Source organism: Salmo salar, chromosome ssa09, assembly GCF_905237065.1.
Source record: "Salmo salar chromosome ssa09, Ssal_v3.1, whole genome shotgun sequence".
NCBI classification, from domain to species: domain Eukaryota; kingdom Metazoa; phylum Chordata; class Actinopteri; order Salmoniformes; family Salmonidae; genus Salmo; species Salmo salar.
In genome coordinates this window covers 78,375,412-78,398,578 of record NC_059450.1, presented here as the reverse complement: position 1 = coordinate 78,398,578, position 23,167 = coordinate 78,375,412, and the positions used below count along the sequence as shown (strand labels likewise).

The 23,167-nt window shown below is 44.6% G+C and overlaps 1 protein-coding gene across 19 annotated transcripts in view; it reads left to right on the top strand.

The window, feature by feature from the left end:
* The first annotated feature begins 250 nt into the window (after positions 1 to 250).
* LOC106611978 (fibroblast growth factor receptor-like 1) overlaps positions 251 to 23,167 on the top strand; it is a 51,737-nt gene continuing 28,820 nt past the window's right edge. The window contains exons 1-13 of one of the 19 annotated variants that reach the window (XR_006771058.1): positions 302 to 635; positions 1,420 to 1,477; positions 1,601 to 1,654; positions 1,863 to 1,904; positions 2,082 to 2,127; positions 2,438 to 2,527; positions 2,731 to 2,768; positions 2,946 to 3,010; positions 3,357 to 3,402; positions 3,808 to 4,889; positions 4,998 to 5,037; positions 5,194 to 5,293; positions 5,506 to 5,526. Coding sequence is in view for 17 of the 19 variants with exons in the window: in XM_014212717.2 (XP_014068192.1) it covers positions 5,221 to 5,293 (73 nt within the window). In the remaining 2 variants the exon portion in view is untranslated. Of the gene's footprint in view, positions 636 to 1,419; positions 1,655 to 1,862; positions 2,128 to 2,437; positions 2,528 to 2,730; positions 2,778 to 2,945; positions 3,011 to 3,356; positions 3,403 to 3,807; positions 5,038 to 5,193; positions 5,294 to 5,505; positions 5,527 to 23,167 lie in introns of those variants that run through there. The other 18 variants (XM_014212713.2, XM_014212712.2, XR_006771057.1 and 15 more) reach the window with 18 other exon arrangements.

Sequence of the window (23,167 nt, the reverse complement as noted above, 5' to 3'; positions counted from 1 at the left end):
TGGAAACGCTTTAATGCGCAAATATTTATGAATATTGATATAACAATCATATCCAGGCTGTATCACAACCGGTCGTGATTGGGAGGCCCATAGGGCGGCGCACAATTGGCCCAGCCTCGTCCGGGTTTGGCCGGTGTAAAGAATTTGCTCTTAACTGACTTGCCTAGTTAAATAAAGGTTACGTTTTAAAAAAATAAATAAATATCGTAGTAAACTGCGTCACGCGATGACGTGTGGTCCTCCCACTTCGACTCGTCGGGAAAGCTGGCAGTTTATTGCCGCGTTCAAGACAACTAGGAACTCGTAAATCTCCAACTTCAATGTATTCAAAACATCTGGGAACTCGGAAAAAATGTGCTCCGACTGGGAAAAATCGATTTGAATGGTCGTCCAACTCGGGCATTACCCCCCCAAGAACACATTGAAGTCAGATATTCCTGAGTTCCCAGTAGTTTTGAACGCGGCATAAGGTCACAGCTGCCAACGTTTCTTTTTTGGAGGTTTCGACCTATCCCACAATTCACAGCGGAACTGTAGTCTATGGTGCCAACAGGACTATAAATTTGCAAGGAGCTTGCTTTCAGTCTTTTTGTCTGACATGAGGATGAAGGGCAGACGTGTTCATTTGTCGTCTGGTAAGCGTTTCCTGCTTTTAGGAAAGTTTGAGTGAAAATCCAGTTCACTTTTTATTTAACGTTAGCTAAATAAAACAATTGTGTGGAACTTGCAGAAGAGGCAAGGTAGGAATGCTAATAAAAAAACTACTGGTTAAACGCTAAGTTTGCTAACGTTAAGTAACTTAAATATACGATTAAAGTTACCTTGTTCAGGTAGTTAGTAGTTGCAATGGCTGCCATTTTACTATTGCCTGTTTTGGAGACGCAAGTTGGAATGGTTAACGTTTAATTTAATAATTTGCAAGTTTCACATGCAAGGCCGAGATGACACGTGGTGCCACGCAAAAGTTTGGCCAAGTTGGCTAAATTATTAACTCGCTACCATTTGTTTCAGTGTTTTGTCACAAGTGATACATACTTTTGTTTTTACCTGCACATGTCATCATATATGGGAGGGCTGCAAGTGGGAATAACATGATCCCCTTCAAGATAGGTGTTTCCCACATCCTAACATTCTAGATTTACAAAATCACGACTGGCTAGTTCGTTACCCAGGAGTAGTCAGCTGTACAGGCCAGCCCCATGCCTGAGTTAGTGTTACACTACTGGGAGAGAAGGGCTCTGCTAATGTGGCTTGGTCCAGCAGACACTGTTTTAGTGGCTGTTGGTGCGGAGCTGTACCCTCACACTGGGGCGACCCTAGTAGAAGGGCTAACAAATATGTAATTTAATACAGCCGCATCTGTAGTTACTAGTGAATTTATATTCTAAGTCATTTATTGTCTGTTCCTTCGCATTTCAGGAAATCCTGCTGAATGAATTCCAACTATTGAAGGCGAGAATAAGAATATTGTAAATGGGTATGTTCTGTGCAGTGATTTAACACATCATTCTTATGTATGGTGATGAACCATTGACTCAATGCTTGTCTACATATTACTTGCTTATAGCGCAAGGTCTAAGCTTTCTCTTTGCATTTTCAGGTAAAAAATTCATCTCAATTGAAGTCGCTTCAACTCTATTCAATGTGTTTCAAGGTGAGGATGGCTCAGCAGTTGTAGCTAAACTCCATGAACAAGTACTTTACTGTGCAGTGATGTGAGCATTATAGCTTTAACCCAGCTTTCTTACTGGTGGTGACGACTTTTAAATTCTGAGCACTTTATTAATGGCTGTTATGGCTGCTACATTGTTTGTGCTGTAAGGACTTTGATCAGTCCTAACTAAATTATTTTGGTGTTTCAGGGAAACCTGACAATGAAATATTACTTTACAACTCCATTGAAGGTGAGGATGGATCAGAATTATAGCTAAAAGACATGTACTGTGCAGTGATGATGACATTTATCACCTACTTATTGTCTAGTGAAGAACCTTCGGAACCCTGAGCACAGTTCTTTCCTGAATACCTCACGTCTACATTCTGTGTACATATTGTTAATATTATTTTCCTTCATCTTCCAGACAAAGCAGTGAGTTGCTTGGACAGGATTTGATGGCTTGATTTAAGGTAATGTATCTATAACATGTGGAGTGACTTTTAGACCCAAGCTGTACTCATAATCATGGCAGAGGCTACTTCCTCGTTGGTGATCTCTTTTCCTTGGGAGAATAACCCAGGACTTTGGCACAGTTTGACGTAGTCTCCATCTACAACAATCTGACTAGAAGACCTGAGACACTAACTTGTCCTGTTGGATGTATACTAATGTTGTGTCTGGATGTATACTAATGGTGTGTCTGGATGTATACTAATGGTGTGTCTGGATGTATACTAATGGTGTGTCGGTCTGTAATGAGATTTGTGGGTACTTCCACAGGATTGTTCCTGTCTGGACTTGAATGGGGGTATATAGACTTATGCATCCTGCAGGTGACTCCCCCAAACTCCAGGCCAGACCAAGTGCAAGGTAATGACCTTTTAACATAAGGGGATTTCTGAACCCAAATGGTACTGTCATAACTTACTGTGCGCTGATGAGAGCTTTATAGCTTTAACCCAGCTTTCTTACTGTTGGTGAAGACTAGTCAACTCTGAGCACATTTTTATAATGGCTGGTACTGTGTGCACAGTATTTACTATAACAACTAATTCAATTTCTTTGCATTTCAGGACAACTTCCCAACTAAGGAATGCTTCAACTATTCAAGGTGACGATGGTGGGAATTATTATAGCTAAAAGACATGTATTGTGCAGTGATGATGACATTTATCACCTACTTAATGTTTAGTGAAGAACCTTAGGAACCCTGAGCATAACTTCCTGAATGACTCTTACTGTCCTTGTATGTATATGTTGCTCATAGGCTTTCTCCTTTCCTCCACAGGAATAATGTAGGTGAGACAGGAGATGCTTAGGCTGGATTGATGGCTCAATTGGAGTTGCTGCAAGGTAAAGCACTCTTTTAAATAGTGGATTTCTGAACCCAAATGGTACGTCATGTCCAGTGCACTGATAAGAGCTTAGCTTTAACCCAGCTTTCTTAATGTTGGTGAAGACTTGTCAACGCTGAGCAGTTTGTCATGGCTGTTACTGTCTGCATATTTTTATAAGGACTTTATTTTTTACTTATCAGATGTACACACTTTTGTGGGATGATTGTAGCTAAACATCACGCATGTACTGCAATAACCTTAATCACCTACTTATTGTGAAGAACCCAGAGCACAGTTCTTTCCTGAATGTCAGTCAACATTCTAATCTGTATTGTTCATATCCCTTTTCCTTCATCTTCCAGACAAAGCAGTGAGTTGCTTGGACAGGATTTGATGGCTTGATTTAAGGTAATATATCTATAACATGTGGAGTGACTTTTAGACCCAAGCTGTACTCATAATCATGGCAGAGGCTACTTCCTCGTTGGTGATCTCTTTTCCTTGGGAGAATAACCCAGGACTTTGGCACAGTTTGACGTAGTCTCCATCTACAACAATCTGACTAGAAGACCTGAGACATTAACTTGTCCTGTTGGATGTATATTAATGTCTCTGTAATGAGATTTGTCTTCCCTGTGGCTGTGGTAGAGCATGGTGTTTGCACCGCCAGGGTTGTGGGTTCGATTCCCACGGGGGCCAGTATGGGGGAGAAGAAGAAAAATGTGTGAAATGTATGCATTCACTACTGTAAGTCGCTCTGGTTAAGTGCGTCTGCTAAATGACTCAAATCTAAATGTATGTATACTTCCACAGGATTGGTCCTGTCTGGACTTGGATGGGGTATAGACTGCTGCATCCTGCAGGTGATTGACAATGCCAGACCAATTGGCTCAACCACCACTGGCAGGATTCAGTGATGTGTGGCTCAATCTGCAATCCCTGTGGCTACATCTGTGGGGTTGCCGTGTTTAGGGTGAAATACTGTTGGGCTGGGTTGAATGATTTATAATAAAATCGATGAATATAATTCTTGAGCAAATCAGACGGGCTGTGAATTTGTCATTTCTAACTTGCATTTTGGTTGGGTGCAGTTGAATATAAATAATCTGTTTAATAATTGCTGGTGAACAAACAGCTGACCCGCACCACTAGTTCATATGACCCCAACTGTTTTATCCTGTGGAGTCGATCATTGCATAATCCTGACATGTCAGTGTTTCTGAACAAATGTAGCACAATTAAATGATTGTATTACCTCAATTGTGGGCCCAACTGCATGAAATTACTTTCAATTGGTGTAAAATAAAATTGTCCTTAATGAGTCATGTCATAAATCATAATTGATTCTATATAATTTTGTGTATCTAGACTATTCAAATTGGGGACCCCAAATGAATCCATGTACCATAAATGCGTTGGGGTTGATCTGCGGACCGGTGTAAGTGCTTAACGGTCATATATTGGGGGGAGAAAATGTTTGGCTGCCCGTGCTTTTAAATGACTGCCAATATCTCGCTGGTTGTCTAACTGGACCGTTTATTTGACAATGGCAGGGAATGTTTTGCAACTTAATCTTTACGGTCTCGAGGGAAGATAATACCACAAATTGTAAAAAGTTATTGTATGCGTGAGTGGTATGAACCAACCCGATGGGGGCGCCCGTGAGGAGCAGACCGAGCCGGTCCAGGATTGGCCAATGGTATGCCACAGCTGTTCCTGGAAGAACTCCTATGTTCCTCATGGCGAAAGGGATTCAGAAGGGCACACCAGGAATGAAGAGAGCAGTGCGCCCCAAACGGAACTTTTGCTTTTTATGTCAGGAGTGGCGTTTCTTACCTTTTTTTTTTTTTTTAAATCAGATACTACTTGGGCAGGTGGTCGTTGATATATTTAAGGTAATTTAATAATTTCATATGTGGAGGATAACCATACCGATATAATTGCTTGTACAATACATTGGATTATTACGTCTGATTTGACAGTGAACCAATTGTTTACATCAGTTCAGTGGAAAGCATCTGGCTGGCGGAGGAGACCTAACATGTGAGTGTGCCCACTAACGTGCTCTCTTCACTGGAATTGTCTGTACATTCAATTATGTCAATGTGGAGATATAATTTCACCGTAATTGGGTTAACTCAATCAGGGTTCATACGTACGATTGTCATTGAATTATATATTTTGCCAATTTGTTTCCAGAACCGAATTAAACCGCAGTTGCTGAAAATGTTCTCTAAGGATGGATGTCTGGCTGCGTGTACAGTGATATTTATTCTGCTGTCATCAAGTGAGGCTAAAGGTAAGGGTTCAACTACTTGTTACCTTTGTGCAGTGTATTCAATGTCACAAATAACCTAAATTAAATATGGAAAGAATTATCAGCTTTCGTCTGTCCTCATTGATGTACAAATACATATGAAAATAGATATCCATATGAAAAGATGAATAATATGTGGATGTGATACTGCACCTTTTTGACAGATAATATATAATCTTTTACACTTTATATAGGCACCCAACGGCGATCAGTGCCGTTTAAGATGACGGAGGATTCTTTTTTCTTTTTTTTAAATGAGCATGGCCTTATTTCTATTACAACATATTGGGTGACTGTCCATTCACCCAGTTCAATGTAACATCGATAGGTTTAGCCTACTACGTGATACTCACATTTTCCCTATACCCGATCATGAAGTTGTTGCAACCTAGCCAATTAATGAAAGTTTACAATGTAGCTGCACACAGTTTGAGAGAAAATGTTGAGGTGACAGACCACCTTGCACACGCTGACCTGCATCTAGCTGATCTAGGGTGTAGTCATTAGTCCAACAGTTTGCTTCCATTTAAGAAACGTTTTCCAACAGAATCGGCAGTATAGTCGTTACAACGGTGGGCCCCAGTGGAAATATATTAATAAAACCGAACGTTTACCTTGACTTAGAAGATATCCAGTGTTGTGCTGGATAGTCATAACCATCTAGCTAACATAGCATCCCTCTGTTTGAGCCAGTTGTTTTGAGTAGGCTAAATTAGCTAGCTAAGTGAAACTGAAAGTTAAAAAAAAAAATCTCTCTTGTTTCTCCTTCATGTTTGAAGAAAATAATGCGGTCAAAACTGTTCAACTATTGTTTTTCTCTCTCTTTGAGTCAACCACTCACCACATTTTATGCACGGTAGTGCTAGCTAGCTGTCTGTAGATTATGCTTTCAGTACTAGATTCATTCTCAGATCCTTTGATTTGGGTGGACAACATGTCAGTTCATGCTACAAGAGCTCTGATAGGTTGGAGCACGTCCTCTGGAAATTGTCATAATTACTGTGTAAGTCTATGGAAGGGGGTGAGAACCAAGAGCTTCCTAGTTTTTGTATTGAAGTCAATGTACCAAGCGGAGGACGAAAACTAGCTGTCCTCCAGCTAGACCATGCTGTTGAGGCTACTGTAGACCTGAATTGCAAAACAGTGTGTTTTAAGACATTATTTGGTGATGTGAATATATTTAGTAAATTTTATCTAAAAAGTACAACTTTTTTAATGTTTTACAATGTTTATGAAATTCACTGAGGAAGATGGTCCTCCCCTTCCTCCTCTGAGGAGCCTCTCCAGAATTGGCACCATAGATCATACTTTGTTTCCAAGCAGAGACACTAGTTGATTATTGTTTATATATACAGTACCAGTCAAAAGTTTGGACACACCTACTCATTCAAGGTTTTTCTTTATTTTTACTATTTTCTACATTGTAGAATAATTGTGAAGACATCAGAACAATGAAAAAACACATATGGAATCATGTTGTGACCAAAAAAGTGTTAAACAAATCAAAATATATTTTAGATTTTAGATTCTTCAAAGTAGCCACCCTTTGCCTTGATGACAGCTTTGCATACTCTTGGCATTCTCTCAACCAGCTTCATGAGGAATGATTTCCCAACAGTCTTGAAGGACATATGCTGAGCACTTGTTGGCTGCTTTTCCTTCACTCTGCAGTCCAACTCATCCCAAACCATCTCATCTGGGTTGAAGTTGGGTGATTGTGGAGGCCAGCTCATCTGAGGCAGCACTCCATCACTCTCCTTGGTCAAATAGCCCTTACACAGCCTTAGGTGTGTTTTGGGTCGTTGTCCTGTTGAAAAACAAATTATAGTCCCACTAAGTGCAAACCAGATTGGATGGCGTGTCGATGCAGAATGCTGTGGAAGTCATGCTGGTTAAGTGTGCCTTGAATTCTAAATAAATCACAGACAGTGTCACCAGCAAAGCACCATCACACCTCCATGCTTCATGGTGGGAACCACACATGCAGAGTTCATCCGTTCACCTACTCTGCGTCTCACAAACATGGCGGTTGGAACCAAAAATCAGAAATTTGGACTCATCAGACCAAAGGACAGATTTCCACGGACTAATGTCCATTGCTCGTGTTACTTGGCCCAAGCGAGTCTGTTCTTCTTATTGGTGTCCTTTAGTAGTGTTTTTTTTGTTGCAGCAATTCGACCATGAAGGCCTGATTCACGCGGTCTCCTCTGAACAGTTGATGTTGAGTTCTGTCTGTTACTTGAACTCTGTGAAGCATTTATTTGGGCTGCAATCTAAGGTGCAGTTAACTCAATCAACTTATCCTCTGCAGCAGATGTACACTACTGTTCAAAAGTTTGGGGCCACTTAGAAAAGCACATTTTTTGGTCCATTAAAATAACATAAAATTGATCAGAAATACAGTGTAGACATTGTTAATGTTGTAAATGACTATTGTAGCTGGAAACGGCAGATTTTTTATGGAATATCTACATAGGCGTACAGAGGCCCATTATCAGACACCATCACTTCTGTGTTTCAATGGCACGTTGTTTTAGCTTATCCAAGTTTATAATTTTAAAAGGCTAATTGATCATTAGAAAACCATTTTGCAATTATGTTGTATTCGGCGCACGTGACAAATAAACTTTGATTTGATGCATATCTGCATTCCCAGTCAACTGAAATCCATAGATTAGGGCCTAATGAATTTATTTCATTTGACTGATTTCCTCATATGAATTGTAACTCAGTAAAGTCTTTGAAATTGTTGCATGTTGCGTTTATATTGTTGTTCAGTGTGTGTATATATATATATATATTTTTTTTTTTTATTTGTTTATTTTTTATAATTATTATTAATTTGTTTAACCTACAGTTGAAGTCGGAAGTGTACATACACTTAGGTTGGAGTTATTAAAACTCGTTTTAATGCACAAATTTCTTGTTAACAAACTATAGTTTTGGCAAGTCAGTTAGGACATCTACTTTGTGCATGACACAAGTCAATTTTCCAACAATTGTTTACATACAGATTATTTCACTTATAATTCACTGTATCACAATTCCAGTGGGTCAGAAGTTTATATACACTAAGTTGACTGTGCCTTTAAACAGCTTGGAAAATTCCCGAAAATTATGTCATGGCTTTAGAAGCTTCTGATAGGCTAATTTACATAATTCGAGTCAATTGGAGGTGTACCTGTGGATGTATTTCAAGGCCTACCTTCAAACTCTGTGCCTCTTTGCTTGAAATCATGGGAAAAACCAAAAGAAATCAGCCAAGACCTCAGAAAAAAAATTGTAGACCTCCACAAGTTTGGTTCATACTTGGTAGCAATTTCCAAACACCTGAAGGTACCACGTTCATCTGTACAAAGAATAGTACGCAAGTATAAACACCATGGGACCACGCAGCCGCCATGCCGCTCAGGAAGGAGGCGCGTTCTGTCTCTTAGAGATGAATGTACTTTGCAAATCATTCCCAGAACAACAGCAAATAACCCTGTGAAGATGCTGGAAGAAACAGGTACAAAAGTATCTATATCCACAGTAAAATGAGTCCTATATCGACACAACCTGAAAGGCTGCTCAGCAAGGAAGAAGCCACTGCTCTAAAACCGCCATTAAAAAAAGCCTGACTACGGTTTGCAACTGCAAATGGGGACAAAGATTATACATTTTGGAGAAATGTCCTCATGTCTGATGAAACAAAAATAGAACTGTTTGGCCATAATGACTATCGTTATGTTTGGAGGAAAAAGGGGGAGGCTTTCAAGCTGAAGAACACCATCCCAACCGTGAAGAACGGGGGTGGCAGCATCATGTTGTGGGGGTGCTTTGCTGCAGGAGGGACTGGTGCACTTCACAAAATAGATGGCATCATGAGGCAGGAAAATTATGTGGATATGTTGAAGCAACATCTCAAGACATCAGTCAGGAAGTTATAGCTTGGTCGCAAATGGGTCTTCCAAATGGACAATGACCCCAAGCATACTTCCAAAGTTGTGGCAAAATGGCTTAAGGACAACAAAGTCAAGGTATTGTAATGGCCATCACAAAGCCCTGACCTCAATCCTATAGAAAATAGAAACGTGTGCGAGCAAGGAGACCTACAAACTTGACTCAGTTACACCAGCTCTGTCAGGAGGAATGGGCCAAAATTCGTCCAACTCAGCTTGTGGAAGGCTACCCAAAATGTTTGACCCAAGTTCAACAATTTAAAGGCAATGCTACCAAATACTAATTGAGTGTATGTCAACTTCTGACCCACTGGGAATGTGATGAAAGAAATAAAAGCTGAAATAAATCATTCTCTCGACTATTATTCTGACATTTCACATTCTTAAAATAAAGTGGTGATCCTAACTGACCTAAGACCAGGAATTTTTACTAGGATTAAATGTCGGGAATTTTGAAAGACTGAGTTTAAATGTATTTGGCTAAGTTGTATGTACACTTCCGACTTCAACTGTAATTATTCTCAGCAAATACTTCAGTTATTTTATTATCTAACAGTTATGTTTACTCTACTTCCAATCGCACATTGAAATTTACTGTAAGGTCCAGAGAAACAGAAAAATCCTCTCAGTGGTAAATGTGTTTAATGAATAACTGCTCACCCAGAGAGAGTGGCCTGCGCTGTGTTTACAGACCACGGGGCTGCACATAAATGTGGCTTTTGAAGCAACCCAGTTTTCATCAGTGGAGGAAGGAGGCTGTCAGAGAGCAAGCATGCCTTTTCTTGGAGTTGCTGTGGAAATATAGAGGTACATAAGTTTGTATCCCCTGCCAAATTGAAAGCCGTTAACGTATATCAAAGCAGGGCTGATGACATCTGCTGGGCTGTGTGGGTAAACCAGGGGAACAAGTGTTGCTTTATATGGAGCAGAGAGGAGCTGTTGGTCTGGCCTCTGTGATCCTCTAGTCTACCCTGCTAACTCTAGTAGACTCAAGGACACTGGCACTGACCTTTCAAATCAAATTTTATTTGTCACATGCACCGAATACAACAGGTGTAGACCTTACCGTGAAATGCTTTACTTACAAGCCCTCAACCAACAATGCAATTTTAAGAATAATAAGAGTGAAGAAAAAATATTTACTAAAATAAACTAGAGTAAAAAATAAAAGAGCAACAATAAAATAACAATAACGAGGCTACATACAGGGGGTACGGGTACTGAGTCAATGTGCGGGGGTACAGGTTAGTCAAGGTGATTGAGGTAATATGTACATGTAGGTAGGGGTAAAGTGACTATGCATAGATAATAGATAATAAACAGCGAGTAGCAGAGGCTTAAAAAAAAGGAGGGGGGGTCAATGCAAATATTCCGGGTAGCCATTTGATTGGAGGTAGAAGCTGTTTAGAAGCCTTTTGATGCTCCGTTACTGCTTCCCATGCGGTAGCTGAGAGAACAGTCTATGACGGGTGACTGGAGTCTTTGGCAATTTTTAGGGCTTTCTCTGACACCACCTTGTATAGAGGTCCTGGATGTCAGGAAGCTTGGCCCAAGTGATGTACTGGGCCGTACACACTACCCTCAGTAACGCCTTGCGATCGGAGGCCGAGAATTTGCCATACCAGACAGTGATGCAACCAGTCAGGATGCTCTTGATGTTGCAGCTATATAACCTTTTGAGGATCTGAGGACCCATGCCAAATCTTTTCAGTCTCCTGAGGGAAAATAGGTGTTTTCGTGCCTTCTTCACGGTGTGTATGGACCATGATAGTTTGTTGGTGATGGGGACACCATGGAACTTGAAGCTCTCGACCTGCTCCACTACAGCTCTGTCGATGACAATGGGGGTGTGCTCGGCCCTCCTTTTCCTGTAGTCCACGATGTCCCCAGAATGGTGCTGTTGGTCTGGCCTCTGTGGTCCTCTAGTCTACCCTGGTGACTCAGGGTCACTGGCACAGACATGTCCCCAGAATGGCAGGAAATAAAAACAAAATTCAGGAAACAACAAGCACAGTCCAAAGTGAATGATTATTGTTTGTTTAATTTGAAGCAACATTACATTTTGTATGGCATTATACCTCAATGGATGGGTGTGGCCTATTTTAATTCCTTTTGGATATTAATGTTGAAATTATTTGACTAAATAATGATTTGAGTGTCAATATTAAGCATAAGGATTTATTGACTGTTTTTAAACATTTTTATTCAGTTCAGTATGACACCTGTGATATGTTTCTAAAGTTGACATACCGGCCTTACTGTAGAATTCTCACTATTGTGTCTCAGGGTTTTAGTGTGATATCATCATCCAGGTGGGCTCTGACTAAAGCTACCTGATGACATTCAGAGAGAGACTGCTGGGCTCTGACTAAAGCTACCTGATGACATTCAGAGAGAGACTGCTGGGCTCTGACTAAAGCTACCTGATGACATTCAGAGAGAGAGACTGCTGGGCTCTGACTAAAGCTACCTGATGACATTCAGAGAGAGAGGCCACCACAAGACTGCTGGGCAAATCAGATCTTGACCTTATTCTGTGGATTAGTCAGTCCATTGTTCTCTCTGTTGATCCTGGTGTCTGTTCACTGCACTCCTCTCACAGTGTGTGTGTGTGTGTGTGTGTGTGTGTGTGTGTGTGTGTGTTGGAATGGGTGGGTGGTAAAAGGGAAAACACTCTGTGTTGTCCTTGGATTGCTCCTTTCCTTTCTGCCTTGTCTGAGTCATCCTAGGAATGTCATGTCAGAGCCCAGGATGTTGGGAAACGTGTGTCTCTCGCCGGCAGTGTAGAGAGAGGTGCTATGCGGGAGGTTTGGAACGGGAACAGGTTCATTGTAAAGTGCTGGTTTTGATCCAGGTGAGGGATGCAGCCTATTGGGTTTCGTCTCCGTTATGTATTGTCCCTGGCTGGCCTGATATACAAATACCTCTTGTTATTCTGGTGGGTCAGCTCAAGAGTTCACAATCCTCATTTCATAGAAATTTTATACAGTGTCAGTGTCATGCATTCAAGTATTTATTTTCCCACGAGAGAGTTTGGTGTTTTTGAAGGGCTTCTACTTTTGTGTATGAGTGTGCTTGACATAACTGTTATCATACAGTGTTCACAGTTTCACCATGTGGGTTTAATCCAAAGTTCAGTTTTCCCTTGTTCACAGTATGAATCCTCCACTAATCATAGTTATGACTCCCAAGACTGCTATGAGCAGGGCTCGCGAAAGGAAGTCCAGGCAACCTGTATGCCATTGACCGCTGATAAATGCCAAGTCCATGCTGGCTGGCCCTCAATGAATGATGCAGCAGGAGCAGGCACATCACTGGGTGGGCTAGCATAGATACGCTCCACACACCAGCCAGCGAAGATAAAGTGTGAACACAGACAGTTTGTGGAATGTTCTTGTTCCTCCTCTCTCTAGTGCATTGAGATAGTTCCTGTTTCTCACTGGCTCTTTGTGGTGTCTGGATTGGAAAGAAGTAGCCCACATTGACCGCAGACACTAAGGCTCTAGCTAGCCTATCTGCCACTGCCAGCCCAACCCAGCTCAGTGCCCCGATGCTCAGCCACTCTCACCCAGTGTCCATGGCTCTGTGCCGGCTATCACAGCTCCAGGACCAGCCAGCCATCTGCTGGACCGACATGCTCAGATGGGCTTGGAGATTGCTGTCTCTGAGCTGATTTAAAGCTCCAAGTCAACCAGACCGTACCCAAAGGTAATAAATAGGAAGTTGTTTAATTAGTACTTCCACTCAGCGGTACAGAACTCTGAAGAAACGGTTACTTTCTCCGACGCAGTGACAGCCATGTTTATTCTTTTTCCTTTTTGTTGTCTTGGACATACATCAAAGAACCCGCCTTGCGCTTTAGCCTCTCATTCTGAAAATGATTTATGAGGAGTCTAGTTGGTGTTAAATGAGACATAGTAACATGCTGCATACTGCACAGTGTCAGTGAGGGAGTGTTTGTGCCATGGCCTCTCCTCCCAGAGACCTCGCAGTACAACAAGGCCTTCTGGCCAATCAAGGCCCCTAAACAAACTTGCAACAACGTAATAAATAAATAGGAGATCATTGGATTCAGCTGATAGGCACACAGCCAGGCTGCTGATTATACAGGCTCTGCTGAGCTATGGGGACTGACAATTGACTGGGGACTGGCTGGAGCCTTGGGGACTTTCTGGAGCCATGGGGACTGGCTGGACCCAAGGGGCTGACTGGGGACTAACTGAAGCCACGGGGACTGACTGGGGACTGAATGAGGCCATGGGGACTGACTGGTACCATGGGGACTGACTGGGGACTGGGGATTGGACTGGCCTCGTCAGCCTCTGATGGCCAGCAGCGTAGTCTGGCACAAATCCACTTGTCAAGAGGGTAGAGGATGGATTGAACCCTGGACTTAAGTTTCTTTAAGTTTCCTGGTTACAACTTGTTTAGAAATAAGCACTTAAGGCCTCATATCCCAGTATGTTTGAGGTACAGTAGAAGGATTGCAGGCAGCTGCAAACTTGTCTTTTAAAACTGATTATTGTAATACTACAGTGAGGGGAAAAAGTATTTGATCCCCTGCTGTATTTGTACGTTTGCCCACTGACAAAGAAATTATCAGTCTATAATTTTAATGGTAGGTTTATTTGAACAGTGAGAGACAGAATAACAACAACAAAAAATCCAGAAAAACGCATGTTAAAAATGTTATAAATTCATTTGCATTTTAATGAGGGAAATAAGTATTTGACCCCCTCTCAATCAGAAAGATTTCTGGCTCCCAGGTGTCTTTTATACAGGTAACGAGCTGAGATTAGGAGCACACTCTTAAAGGGAGTGCTCCTAATCTCAGTTTGTTACCTGTATAAAAGACACCTGTCCACAGAAGCAATCAATCAATCACATTCCAAACTCTCCACCATGGCCAAGACCAAAGAGCTCTCCAAGGATGTCAGGGACAAGATTGTAGACCTACACAAGGCTGGAATGGGCTACAAGACCATCGCCAAGCAGCTTGGTGAGGTGACAACAGTTGGTGCGATTATTCGCAAATGGAAGAAACACAAAATAACTGTTAATCTCCCTCGGCCTGGGGCTCCATGCAAGATCTCACCTCGTGGAGTTGCAATGATCATGAGAACAGTGAAGAATCAGCCCAGAACTACACAGGAGGATCTTGTCAATGATCTCAAGGCAGCTGGGACCATAGTCACCAAGAAAACAATTGGTAACACACTACGCCGTGAAGGACTGAAATCCTGCAGCGCCCGCAAGGTCCCCCTGCTCAAGAAAGCACATATACATGCCCGTCTGAAGTTTGCCAATGAACATCTGAATGATTCAGAGGACAACTGGGTGAAAGTGTTGTGGTCAGATGAGACCAAAATGGAGCTCTTTGGCATAAACTCAACTCGCCGTGTTTGGAGGAGGAGGAATGCTGCCTATGACCCCAAGAACACCACCCCCACCGTCAAACATGGAGGTGGAAACATAATGCTTTGGGGGTGTTTTTCTGCTAAGGGGACAGGACAACTTCACCGCATCAAAGGGACGATGGACGGGGCCATGTACCATCAAATCTTGGGTGAGAACCTCCTTCCCTCAGCCAGGGCATTGAAAATGGGTCGTGGATGGGTATTCCAGCATGACAATGACCCAAAACACACAGCCAAGGCAACAAAGGAGTGGCTCAAGAAGAAGCACATTAAGGTCCTGGAGTGGCCTAGCCAGTCTCCAGACCTTAATCCCATAGAAAATCTGTGGAGGGAGCTGAAGGTTCGAGTTGCCAAACGTCAGCCTCGAAACCTTAATGAGTTGGAGAAGATCTGCAAAGAGGAGTGGGACAAAATCCCTCCTGAGATGTGTGCAAACCTGGTGGCCAACTACAAGAAGCGTCTGACCTCTGTGATTGCTAACAAGGGTTTTGCCACCAAGTACTAAGTCATGTTTTGCAGAGGGGTCAAATACTTATTTCCCTCATTAAAAGGCAAATCAATTTATAACATTTGTGACATGCGTTTTTCTGGATTTTTTTGTTGTTATTCTGTCTCTCACTGTTCAAATAAACCTACCATTAAAATTATAGACTGATCATTTCTCTGTCAGTGGGCAAACGTACAAAATCAGCAGGGGATCAAATACTTTTTTCCCTCACTGTATCTGTTTTGAGTCCACACTGTTCTGTCCATTCTCTTCTGTATTTCCCCTATCTTCAGAATATCTTCCGTGTTCGTCTCTTGCCTGATCCATCTGAGTGCTATTTGCTAGTACCTCTTCCAGCTGGCTGTCTGATTATGTGCAGGGTCCCGTTTGAAGGTGTGCACACAGTTAAACAGTATCAGGTGCCATCTGGGCTTCGCATCGAGGACCTGACAGTGTCTGAAGACACAAACAAGAGCTGTAGCCAGAGCTGGCTCTCCTCTGACTGCTGTCCTGCTGCCCTGTCTTGCTGCTCTGTTCTGCTGCTCTGTCCCTAACAGAGCTGAGTTCCAGTCTCACCCTGTAGACAGCCTGAAGAGACAGGTAATGAGAATGGATACCTGGAGGGCTTGGTGTGCCAGGAGAATGACTGATGTCAGCCAGGATATAATGTAGTGCTAATGTTGCTGATGTTTTTAGATTATGACTCATGGGTCAAGCATAGAAGACAACTGAGTTTTTTGTCAGTTGTGTAGATGAAGGAAACTCAGACCATAACTGTGGACCTATTGAAGCCTGTTGTCCACCAAGATGACCCTGCTAAAGGACCATATGTCAGGTCTTATATACTTAACACACACGATCCCATTCAGAGTTAACACAAGCCCACCTTTCTCATATTGCGGTTGTTTTTACTTTCTCTCTTCATTTTTGGCCTGGAAACGGACAGCTTGGCTGATGCTCCTGACTGTGTTCTCTGGCTCCATAAAGCTAGTGCTCCGTACAGCTAGTGCTCCGTACAGCTAGTGCTCCGTACTGCTAGTGCTCCGTACAGCTAGTGCTCCGTACAGCTAGTGCTCGTTAACCAACACATTTTCATTAGGGAGAAGCCTTCTTATTAGATTGGAACATGATGTTCATTGGGGCAGATCTCACAGTGTGTGAAGCACACACCAATGTGTTAACGTCCGGCTCTTACCAGTCCACATGAATTCAGCTTGCCAAACCCCATATTGTATCTCTCACTCCATCTTTTTTCAATTCCACAGGAGAATTGTTTTGAAGTAGGTCCCAGTTTTCTTTGTTGTTCTGATCTCTGTTAAGCGTGCACACTTAAAACAAGTCTGTGGTGTTTCGCGTGAGGGGAAAGGAACTTAACGTAAACAAGCCAGTTAATGAGCAGCATTTGGTTTGAAGCATATTGCTCAAGCATGGCTATTTGAGAAGTGTTGGTATTTATAGAAGAGACATTAAAACACGAAGGAAGGAGAGCGGCTGGTGTTCAAACATTCCCTGGTTTAGATAAAGGCCCCCACTCTGCTGGAGGTCAGTGGGGTGTCATCCTGAGGGTGCCCTGGGTGTGCTCTTTACCTGCCTGAGCCCAAAGCTGCACTGTTTGCACAGGTGGGAGAGGGTACCTTGGAGTGAATGAGAGATTGGAAAGCCACTGTCATCCCTCCCTCCATTGTTCACTCCATTCCCGTGGATTTAGCTTGTCGGAGCAGCGCACTGGTACAAGACCAGGCCGAGTGTTCGTCACGACCAATTTGTTCTCATGTGGGGCCCCTCCTCCTAATGGAAGCTTTCTTTGTGGCAGTCTCTTTGTCCCATGGTAAAGGTGGGATTACACAGCCTTTAACCAGGAGGATTACAGGAGCCTACCAACCAGCACCACTCCTCATAGCCCTACAATCTAGGCTTTTAAAATGTCACAGAAAAGACGCTGTGAATATGCCCATTCTGTGCGTTTGTCCCATTGACTCAGGGCGGCTTCTCTGTAGAATCCTGTGGTTTTCTCAGAACACCAACATTCCAGGCATTTAGAACCTGTGGCTCAACGGAAGGACCTCCTTAATGGCTTTCATCCCTACTCTGCTGCTTCACCCATTCAATGGCAGCTAGAGCCCACTACTGCCTGGCCCTGGTTCAATGCCGTAGGTCACACAATGTTATGGGACTAAGCAGCACAGAAAACATGATCCCCAACAGTCTGCTACCATACATAGAGCTCACAGTGCTAATGAAAGGCCCCCCTGATGAAAGAGAGAGAGGGAGCGCCCATCCGGCCCCCCTGATGAAAGAGAGAGAGGGAGCGCCCACCCAGCCCCCTGATGAAAGAGAGAGAGGGAGCGCCCACCCGGCCCCCCTGATGAAAGAGAGAGAGAGGGAGCGCCCACCCGGCCCCCCTGATGAAAGAGAGAGAGAGGGAGCGCCCACCCAGCCCCCCTGATGAAAGAGAGAGAGAGGGAGCGCCCACCCAGCCCCCCTGATGAAAGAGAGAGAGAGGGAGCGCCCACCCGGCCCCCCTGATGAAAGAGAGAGAGGGAGCGCCCACCCGGCCCCCCTGATGAAAGAGAGAGAGGGAGCGCCCATCCGGCCCCCCTGATGAGAGAAAGGGAGCGCCCACCCGGCCCCCTGATGAAAGAGAGAGAGGGAGCGCCCATCCGGCCCCCCTGATGAAAGAGAGAGAGAGGGAGCGCCCATCCGGCCACACTGTGATTCTACAGCAGCAGCAGGTTTGTGTAAAGCAGTAGTGGTCTGGCCCTCCCTGGCCCTATGCTACACGCTCTTGTCTGGGTGATTTTGTTATGCAGCCCTGCCCTGCCCTCCCTCCCTGCCTTGCCCTCCCTGCCCTCCCCTCTCTCCCTGCCTTGTCCTCCCTGCCCTCCATTCCCTGCCCTCCCTCCCTGCCTGCCTACCTTGCCCTCCTTGCCCTCGCTGCCCTCCCCTCTCTCCCTGCCCTCCCCTCTCTCCCTGCCTAGTCCTCCCTGCTCTGCCCTCCATCCCTCCCTGACCTCTCTCCCTGCCCTCCATGCTCTGCCCTCCATCCCTCTATCCCTCCCTGACCTCTCTCCCTGCCCTCCATGCTCTGCCCTCCATCCATCCATCCATCCCTCCCTCCCTCCCTCCCTCCCTGCCCTAACCTCCCTGCCTTGCCCTCTGCTACACGCTCTTGTCTGGGTGATTGTTATCCAAGCCACACGAGCTGTCTGTCGGTGTGGACTGTTGACTCAAAGGGTTGTGCTTAATAAGCAGGTGCTCATTACTTCTGATGGGGCCGGCATTCTACAACATTACCCAGAATCCCTGTGGAGCTGTGACTCTGTTTATGAGGGCAAAATTGGCGCATTGTTGCCCTTCCCTGTGGTCTGAGATGCTGGTGGTCCACCCTGTGTGTGAACAGATACATGCAGTCCCATACACCTCCACTGGGTGACTACAGGCCAGGGCTGTGGGTTGGGTCCTCTTACCTTCATAACATTGTGCCCAGATCTGAAACAACAGAACTATGGAACCTGAGCCTCCAGGCCTCAGACAGAGTGTGTAGATAGAGTGCCCAGTCCCCACCACTCCTTCCTGTGACTCACATAAATTCCATTCACGCTGAAAGGAGAGAATGACATTTACATCTGCTCCAGTGAGTGTGTTAGGACCGGTGGTATGGAGAGGGGAGTCAGAGGTGTGTACATCATTGCCCCCATGCCCATACTACACAATCACCCACCCACCTCCCCACATGGGCCCGATGTCAGGGCGAACAGATCAGGCCTTGTGCCCTCGCCAGCTTCTGCCATGGTGGAGGTGGAGCGAGCATAGCATTTGCTCCAACATGCCAGAGCTAAAAAGAGGCAGACACTTGACATCACCCTCCAGAAATGTAAAATGGTTTGAATTTAAGGAATGACCAGGTTTCTGTGTGTTTTTCTATGAAGGTAGGGGCTGCGAGTGTTCTTCCAAGATTCCAAGACGCAGTTCTATGGTGTCTGTCTGAGAGACAGCTGGAGGCTTGGATGGGCTCTAGCGGGGTGAGGTGGATGGAGGGAGGGAGAGGGAACCAATGAAAGCCAGTGTAATGACAGACACACACTCTGCTGTCCATTTACAGCCACGGCTGTAGCACTATGGTCAACTCCAGCTTGTCTCAAAACACCTCTAGGTGGAGTGTTGGAAGAGTCTGAGTAAAATGACACTGAAGTGACCTGCCCTCTACTCAAATGTGTGACCCCACCATGAAATCATCATGGGATTGAGATGATGTCTTGGATGTGCAGAGTTACACTGAACAAAAGCATAAACGCAACATGTAAAGTGTTGGTCCCATGTTTCATTAACTGAAATAAAAGATCCCAGAAATGTTCCATATGCACAAAAAGCTTATTCCTCTAAAATGTTGGGCACAAATTGATTTACATTCCTGTTAGTGAGCATTTCTCCTTTGCTAAGACAATCCATCCACCTGACATGTGTGGCATATCAATAAACTTATTAAACAGCGTGATCATTACACAGGTGCACCTTGTGCTGGGGATAATAAAAGGCCACTCTAAAATGTGCAGTTTTGTCACACAACACAATGTCACAGATGTTTCAAGTTTTGATGGAGTGTGCAATTGGCATGCTGACTGCAGGAATGTCCACCAGAGCTGTTGCCAGATAATTTAATGTTAATTTCTCTACCATAAGCCACCTTCAACGTGGTTTTTGAGAATTTGGCAGTCCGTCCAACCAGCCTCACAACCGCAGACCACGTGTAACCACGCCAGCCCAGGACCTCAACATCTGGCTTTTTCACCTGCGGTATCGTCTGAGACCCGCCACCTGAACAGCTGATGAAACTATCACCAGGGTCGTGACCTGACTGCAGTTCGGCGTTGTCACCGACTTCAGTGGACAAATGCTCACCTTCGATGGCCACTGGCACACTGGAGAAGTGTGCTCTTCACAGATGAATCCCGGTTTCAACTGTACCGGGCAGATGGCAGACTGTATGGCGTCATGTGGGCGAGCGGTTTGCTGATGTCAACGTTGTGAACAGAGTGCCCCATGGCGGCGGTGGGGTTATGGTATGGGTAGGCATAAGCTACGGACCAAGAACACAATTGCATTTTATCGATGACAATTTGAATGCACAGAGATATCGTGACGAGATCCTGAGGCCCATTGTCGTGCCATTCATCCGCCACCATCACCTCATGTTTCAGCATGATAATGCACGGCCCCATGTCGCAAGGATCTGTACACAGTTCTTCCACGGCCTGCATACTCACAAGACATGTCACCCATTGAGCATGTTTGGGATGCTCTAGATTGACGTGTACGATAGCGTGTTCCAGTTCCCGCCAATATCCAGAAACTTTGCACAGTCATAGAAGAGGAGTGGGACATCATTCCATAGGTCACAATCAACAGCATGATCAACTCTATGCAAGGAGATGTGTTGCGCTGAATGAGGCAAATAGTGGTCAAACCAGATACTGACTGATTTTCTGATTATTTTTAAGGTATCTGTGACCAACAGATGCATATCTGTATTCACGGTCATGTGAAATCCATAGATTAGGGCCTAATGAATTGATTTAAATGGACTTGATATCCTTATATGAACCGTAAAAATCAGTCAAATCTTTGAAATTGTTGCATGCTGCGTTTATATATTTTTTCAGTGTAATTGATGAAGTGTTGTGTGGCTCCTAGGATGACAGGATGGATTAGCACCTAGCTGCTCCTCTATAGACTAACAGCTGGACCTGGGACAGAACAGGAGAGGAGGGGGACCCCTTTATAGACACAAACAAGATTTAAGGGAAGACAGAAGACACAAGGATGAGGGTTTTCAGGATTTAGCAAGTATTCAGGTAGATGTCACTCAACTGAGAAAGGGATCAGAGTGAGTAATGGGAAGAAGAGATGGGACCCTACCATCATAAATAGCCTGACCAAAAATTTGCCTAAGTAATGGGCCAAAGTTATTAGATATGAAGGTAGCAGGCCTGCATGCAGGGATGACCACTAGTGAGGAGTGACTGACTGGGTGTTTGATTGAGGAGTGGGAGTGACATACACCGGGGTGAACCAGAGGTAGACAGGGGGATTGTTTACCTAGCTCTGTTGACCAAGCCCTCTTATTGTTGTCTTTGACTCATATTCCTATACATTACCATGTCACGCATCAGGCCAATGGTGTAATCTCTCACCGGTGATCTGGAACCTGAATTCCACACACTAGACTGAGACCTGGCGCTGTTTGGTCTAACCGTCCTATCAGTGAAGGCAAACATTACATTAGGCCTCTCTGCCTAGCCCCCCCCCCCCCCCCAAGCCAGGATATGGGCACAGAGATAAGCAGGGTTGCTCTCTGAATGAGAAGAGATCAAACTCAAGATGGATGGCACCTTGGCAGGAACTCGTTTAAAGGCTGCCTATCTTCTGCCTGATAACATTGTATCAGCACTGTGGTGTTTGACTTCTCTCCTTGCTTTCCGTTGAAAGCTGCACATATACTTGCAATGTCTCTTCTTATGAATCCAGCTGTAATAGTATCATCCACCAGCCTGTCTGGACACCACCCCAGAAGAGCTTCGTTCAACATGATCTTTTGATGAACTGTCCTTTGATGGAAGTTATTGCCCTCCCTTGTTCTAGTCTGAAGGACACATGTTCAGTAGTCCTTCGCGATGAGCATGTGGCGATCTGCATGTGTCCATTCTACTCTACTCACAGCAACAAGCAGGTTCCTCCAATATCTTCCTTCCAATCTCTCTCTCTCTCCCTCTCTTTCTCTCGCTCTCTCTCCCCCCTCTGTTGATCTCTCTTGCTCTCACTCTCGCTCCTGCTCTCTCTCTCTTTCTCTGTTTCTCTCTCTATCTCTCCCCCTCATCTCAAAGCCCTGCTACTTCCTTAACCATAATAATTTATCCAGGCAGAGCGCTGTCGAGGTCCGTTTGAAGCTCTCCGTATGACACCAGCCCAGCGCCTTCCTCCTGACTCTGGTGAGGCCGCCCCAGCTTCAAAGCTCCTCCGGGGCTGCGGCTCGGGGGCGGCCTCCCTTTCCCATAAATCCTCCCTGAAATCAAAAACCCCTATCAAAATGTCTAAAACAGAGTGGGCCACGAGGGTACAAGCACAGTGGAGCTTTAAAGTGATCCCTGGTTATCCATAGGTTAGGCGACCTCCTTCTGTCTTACACAGATTAAATGTCTTGGATGGTTCCAGCTGTTGTGGAATCTCCTGCACTGAAATCCCTCTGACAACCAGACCAGTAACAGTTTCACCACTGCACTGAGGACGTCATGCCTTTCCTCTTTGTTTTTATTGCTGCCGTTACCTGTCTGGATCAATAGGATTCATAGGCCTACATTCCTAGTGGTGGAAGCAGGAATGTTGTTTGCTGTAGATTGTGGCACTGTGAGGTCTGTCAGGATGTCCCATCTGCTGATGGAGTGAGTATCACTCTCAGCTCAACAGCAGCTCTGTCTGTGTCTCCCCTAAACTTAGATTTAAAAAAAAAACACTGAATGGGGAAGACTTTCAAACTTTACAAGACAAATTAGGAAAAAAGTCTGACATTAATTTCAGATCAATGCTGCTATACATCTGTTTGTGTGCTTGTCACTCCCCGTTTCTTCCACACTTGGCCCTCCCTGTCATTGTTGGACAGAGAACACACTGCAGGGTTCAGAAGGCAGGACAGAGAACACACTGCAGGGTTCAGAAGGCAGGACAGAGAACACACTGCAGGGTTCAGAAGGCAGGACAGAGAACACACTGCAGGGTTCAGAAGGCAGGACAGAGAACACACTGCAGGGTTCAGAAGGCAGGACAGAGAACACACTGCAGGGTTCAGAAGGCAGGACAGAGAACACACTGCAGGGTTCAGAAGGCAGGACAGAGAACACACTGCAGGGTTCAGAAGGCAGGTGTAGGACTTGGTGGGATGTACCAGGCAGGGTGTTTATTACACTTCAATAGGGAGGAGGGAGGCTGTTTATGTTGTTTCCGGAGCTGGAACATGAGT